Consider the following 6,214-nt stretch of genomic DNA (forward strand, 5'->3'; position numbering starts at 1 on the left):
AAGCTGCCTGACATGTCAGGCATTTAGCTTTCGCTCTCTGAGTGACAACACGCGGAACAAGATAGCAGTCTGGAGAGAGAGGGCGAGAGTTAAATGCGTGGCATGTCAGGCAGCATTTACTTTTCTATGGTCTATGAAATAGGAGTTTCCTATTTTACGGTTGTTTCACTTTTCTTGAAGAGGTTGTAAAAGTAGATAGTCTCTTTAATGCTATATATTTCAGATTATGTTTTTATTTTTACGATGCAGTTGGAAAAGTAGATATTTTCATTAATACTATATTTTATGGATATTTTTTCAAATTTTAGCTAGATTATAGGCATTTATATGTACTCTTCACCAATTAATTTGTGATTCTTCTAATTTAAAAAACACAGAAGCTGGAAAGGTAGATATTGTCACTAATAAGACACTTTGCAGACATATTTTCAAAATAACTTGACTTAACTGGATAAGTTCCACTAATTAATTGATGATCCCTATAGCTTTCAAAAAAAAATTGGAAAAACAGATTCAGTAATCAAACACCTTACAAATATGTTTTCAGATTAATTTATGCTTTTAGACATAAGTGATAACTTGACATACCCTCATAATTCTCATGAATTAATTAGTCATCCCGTATTTAAAAAAATAAACAATAAAAAATATAAATATTCTACTTCATAATACAATTACTTATATATTTTTAAATTTAATTACATTTATATTTTAATACCGCAATTCACATATATATATTTAAACTTAAACTATATTTTAAACATAAATAGCAATGAGTTAATATGACCAAATAATCTCATCATCTATAACAAATCACCATCAATAATAAATTGACCTACCCAAAGAATCTCCCCCACCAATTAATTAGTCATTCCTGTAACTTTTGTTTTATTTACTACCCAAATAATCCCCACCAATTAATTGGCCATTCCTGTAGCTTTTGAAATTGACAAAATTTGGTATCGAAATCTTCTCCTGCCAGATGTCCTAACAGTGATGTCGCAACAGTGACGTCGTGTGAAATGAAAGTCCACGTCTCCATCACCTCATTGTTCAGCTGCCCGCCGACAACAAAAACTTCATCTTCTGCTACCCACCTGTGAGAAAACTATCCCTAAACTAAGTCCTTGCTTCCCCTTATATTGGATGTTGCAATTCTAAGTATTAATCAATCCATAATAACTTCATCAGGAGTTCATCGCTCTAGAGTTTCAGGCCATCAAGTTTTTTTCCTGCGTGTCTTTCTTCTCGCATAGGATCAAAAAACAGGAGGCTCAGCTTTTACAGTGTCGAAAATGGGCGACATGGAAGATGGAACTGGAACAACATTGTTTTCTGAAAAAGATTGGCATTATAGTTTGCTAGATGTCGATTGGGATACTCATTCGCTAGCAGTAGAACTGTCAGACGTGCATTTACTCGTCATTGGATGATTTACTCGTTGACGACAACCTTGGCTGCTCCTTCAATAACCTATCGTTGTCAACAGAATTGGAGGCCATTGGTGAATATTTAATAGATACAGATATGCGAGATGACAATAATAACATCGAGGAAGATCCAATATCGAGACCTCAAAGTGATCCCATCATCTTCCAATGCCCAGTAGACACTAGGCTGCATCCAGCTGCTCTAATTGCTGCGGATCGATCGCTTTCTGACTGTGCCGTGGTCACAAACAAGTCAGTCTCGCCCTCTGTCCTTATCGATCATGGCGCCTTTGAGGAAACTGAATACAAAGGTTTGAGGGTTGTACATCTCTTGACAACATGCGCAGAAGCATTGTCGCAGGGAGCAGAAGATGTAGTGGAGGTCATACTCTGCAGGTTGCGAGAGCTGGTTTCTCTCACAGGCTCCACCATGGAGAGAGTGGCTTACTATCTCTACCATGCTCTACTCCACTCCAATGCGAGTTCCCTCGCTCATAATATGGAGCCCAATGATAAGAGCAGTCAGGACCATTTTCTAGGAATCTTAAAGCTGCTGCATGTAGCTTATCCTTACATACAAATACCTCACTTCACTGCTAACCAATGCATTCTAGAAGCAGTCGCTGCAGCCGGTGGTGGTAATAATGTAGGAATCCATATTATTGACTTTGATATAATGGAGGGTATGCAATGGCCGCCATTAATGGAGGCCCTGAGGAATAATGGAAATTATGATGTTGCTCACTTGAGAATCACAGCAATCAGATGGGCAGAGGAGAACGAAGAATTCCCGCTTTATTCTGGGCACACCGGAAGTAGGTTGTCGGAGTACGCAAGCTCTGTGGGACTCCCATTTTCGTTCCAAGAAGCGGATTTGAAAGGGCTGAAAGAGGGACTCCTGCCGTCTCGTGAGGGGGAGATTGTAATGGTGAATTGCATATGGCAGTTGCCTCACATGGTTAATCTGCGAAATAAATCGGAGATGATGGAATTCCTAGTCGGCGCAAGCCACTTGAATCCCGAGGCCGTTACAGTCGCTACGGGCCCACACGGCTCAGAGGCAAACATGTCCAACTTCTTGGAGAGCTTCTGTCGTTGTCTGGAGGAGCTGTGCACCATTTTCGACTCGCTTGAAGCTGGTCTCCCACAGCACGGGCTTGCAAGAGCGATGGTGGAACGCTTCTTCTTTGGACCCGCCATGGCAAAGAGAATTGTGAGTAGCAGTGCGTCTGGCCCACCAGATACCAGAAAATCCAATGTTCTTGATCTCCCTCTGGAGTGTGGTTATGGCGAAGGTAGTATAAGCAACGACAATATGTTGTACGCAAAATATACGCTGCACAACTGTGTGGGTAGGGGATGCTATGAAGTATAACTGGCGGGTGAAATGGGGTTGTACCCCGTTGGTGTGGGTTTCTACCTTGACGACATGGAAGTAGCACTGAGATTGAGAAAGGGAAGATATAGCAGCAAGGTAGAGCCACATAAATCAATCCGTCACCACAGTTTTGTTATTTGGATGAAAGCTTAAAAAAGTAATGCATGCAATTGTTAGGATTCTCAAAATGATTTGCAGGGTTGAACTGATTGTTGGGTATTTTTAAATGGAGAAAATACCAAAAACCAAACACACAAACACCACAGAGCCAATGCTCTGTTTCCACTGTTCCAATGTTCCAGGATCTTTTGCACATGGAAGGCCTTTTAAATAAATTAACTCAGAACAGTCCATTACACATCCATAAAATATTTCTATTGATTAACATATAAAGCCTGAAACAACATTCATCCTCTTTGCTGAGAGGGATTCACCAAAATTACTTTCACCCATCAAAACTCTGTTTTCACCTGAGAAATTACTGTGCTGGGTTTACTGCAGTAAAACCCATTTTTACATTTGCTGGTGTAAAACTATTTTACACATACTGCTGTAAAAATATTTTACACATACAGTAATCTTTACATTACATTCACAATCTCAAAAAAAATACCTGAGCGCTCTTTTCATTTGCATTTCAATGCAAATCCAACCTATAAAAAAACTTACTCAAAACACATGCACTCCACTTCGTTTCTTTTCTTCATGCACTACTGTGCAAAAACCACACATGGTTTTTCCCTACACAAAAATTACATCACCTGGTTCTATCTTTTTTACACACCGCTGTGCGTTATCATTCACATTTTTAATTTCATGTGCAATTCACTCATCTACAAAAATGAGCACACGCTAGAAACATATACCAAAAACATTAAAAGATGGGGCGATGACTTGCCCATACCATTCTTTAAATTTGCCCATACTCCCGCTGAAATAAAATTAAAAACTTCACCAAAACTTACCAACCCACAGTAAATTGCATTTACTGTTTTACTGACATTTACTGGCGGTAAAGGAACTTTTACTTCACGTCAAATTTATTTGCTGCTGACCTGTACTTTAACCATTGACTTTATTTGCATCGCATCGCAACTTTTCTCATGTCAAAGACCCCGACTCTATGACATTGTCGATAGCGATGTGCCGATGCGATATCGGCGATCGCTTATCGGAAACACAAAAGCTCCTTTATAATTCCTTCACTTCGACTTTGCCGATGCGATATCGGCGATCGCTTATCGCAAACACAAAGGCTCCTTTATAATTCCTTCACTTCATTTTGCCGATGCGATATCGGCGATCGCTTATCGCAAACACAAAGGCTCCTTTATAATTCCTTCACTTCATTTTGCCGATGCGATATCGGCGATCACAGTTGAAATTATATTTTCAACACTCCCCTTTAATTTCAACTGTCGAGCATTCAATCATACCCAAACACTTCCTCTCATCGAGGGATTCACTAACTGCTTCTGATGCAGTTCATAAACAAACAATGTTGTCTTCCTCTTAATAGAGGGATTAACCTGAAACTGTGCTTAAGAGCACCTTCCTCATGACAGAGGGATTCACCAAACTATGCTAGAGAGCATCTTCCTCTGAACAGAGGGATTCACCAATGTAACTGTGCTTAAGAGCACCTTCCTCATTACAGAGGGATTCACTAATGACAATGTGCTTAAAAGCACCTTCCTCTTCAATAGAGGGTTTCACCAAATGACTGCTTCAAATGCAGTTCCAAAACAAACAACCATTGCACTGCTGTGTGTGCAAACTCATTACGATGTTCTTTTATGCTGCTGCATATTCTCTGCTGCACTGTTGTGCCATCTTCTTTACTGTGTCTACCTCACACTGCTGTGTCTACACTTGCTGTTGTGTTGCTGCACTTCACTTACATTTCTTTGCAAACTCTGCATTGCTGTGCCTTCCCTTTCTCACATTCACACTGTTGTGTGAGAATTCTTTACTTGCGCACTTATGCGTGCTTCCCTTCTTCACAATGGGAAAACTTTTCTTCGCGCTGCTGCGTGCTCCCCTTCATTAATTACAATCATACTTCTGTTGTGTCTTACTTGCATTTCAGATGCAAACAACACACTCACTGTGCTGCTGTCCATAACTTCCTGCTGCTGCATTTTTTCATATTCACTGCTGTCCATACCCATAACCATGGACTGTCATCCCTGGGTTTTTATTTGCCGTTGCGTTGCCTCTGCAATTTGCACTGTCGCTGCCTTTTGTTTCATCATACTGCTGTGCCCATACACTAACTCTTTATTCTCCACACAATAAATAACACGGGCTGTTACTTTTTACACCCTTGCTTCACACAATCTTCAGTTTCATTTTTTTTAATTACACAATGCACTGCTGTGCAATTCCTTTCATTTTTCTGCTGCCATACACATTATCATTCACCCATGTGCATTAAAAATCTGTTGTCCCTGTTTTTCTTTAGCCATTTCTGTGCATGTTGCATTGCATACAAAAAAAATATTACATTTTTCACTGCTGTGTGAAAAATTTCATTGCATTCTCAGCCACTGGGCATTTATGCTCTGCTGCGTTTTGCTTTCTCATTTTCTTCTCACTGCTTTGCATTTTCATTCCCAATACAAAACATTTCATCTGCTGTGTATTATACTCACTCTGCTGTGAGTATATTCTCTCATACTACATAAAAGGAAACTACCTTCCATTGCTATGCATTTCAATGCGTGTGCACCATAACAAAAAAAATTCCAAACTGTTGTTTTGTATTTTGTCTTCCCACTGCTGTGAGGGTCTCCATGCTTTGCATTTTTTTTCTCTTATCCCGCTGCTGCTCTTTACATTTCAGCGCTGCCATCTTTTCTTCCTTATGCATTTCTGTGCATATTGCATGAACACAAAGCAAAAACATTGCTGATTTCATCACTGCTGCATATTACCTTTCAGAGGGATTAACAAAGATTTCATTTGCAACTGCTGTGCTGCAATACATCCTCCATCAACAAATGACTGTTAATACAGTTCAGCAACAAAAATTACAAGCTCCCCTTTAATGTATGCTTGTCTTCTTTTAACAAGTTTTCTCAAAACAAACTTAGATCAGCTGCGTTGCTTAAGGGGCTTTCACACTGTATTTCTTTTCTTCTCCATACTTGTGTAACTTTCTTCTTTTGTGTGGGTCTAGCTTGCATAGGAGCCCATCTTAAGTTACAGTCTCGTGCCATATGCCCTATGTTATGACACTTAAAGCATTCAACTTTATTCATGAATAAGAATTCATGATTTCTTCTTGTGAAATTATTTCTTGGAGATTGTCGAGGACCACAACATCTATCTCCATGAAATGCTCTACAATCTTTTTCCATATGACCAAAGTTTGAGCAAGCATAACAATAACCATAAAATGAAC

General features: G+C 39.4%; 1 protein-coding gene across 1 annotated transcript; it reads left to right on the forward strand.

The window, feature by feature from the left end:
• The first annotated feature begins 1,527 nt into the window (after positions 1-1,527).
• LOC149195539 (protein NODULATION SIGNALING PATHWAY 2-like) lies at positions 1,528-2,805 on the forward strand. Its single transcript, XM_089407945.1, has one exon. It carries the CDS (start codon positions 1,528-1,530, stop codon positions 2,803-2,805), a length of 1,278 nt encoding a protein of 425 aa, XP_089264071.1.
• Positions 2,806-6,214: the final 3,409 nt, after the last annotated feature.

Source organism: Pinus tabuliformis, chromosome 2_2, assembly GCF_031772625.1.
Source record: "Pinus tabuliformis cultivar Carrire ecotype Pingquan chromosome 2_2, CPIR1, whole genome shotgun sequence".
Classification (NCBI taxonomy): domain Eukaryota; kingdom Viridiplantae; phylum Streptophyta; class Pinopsida; order Pinales; family Pinaceae; genus Pinus; species Pinus tabuliformis.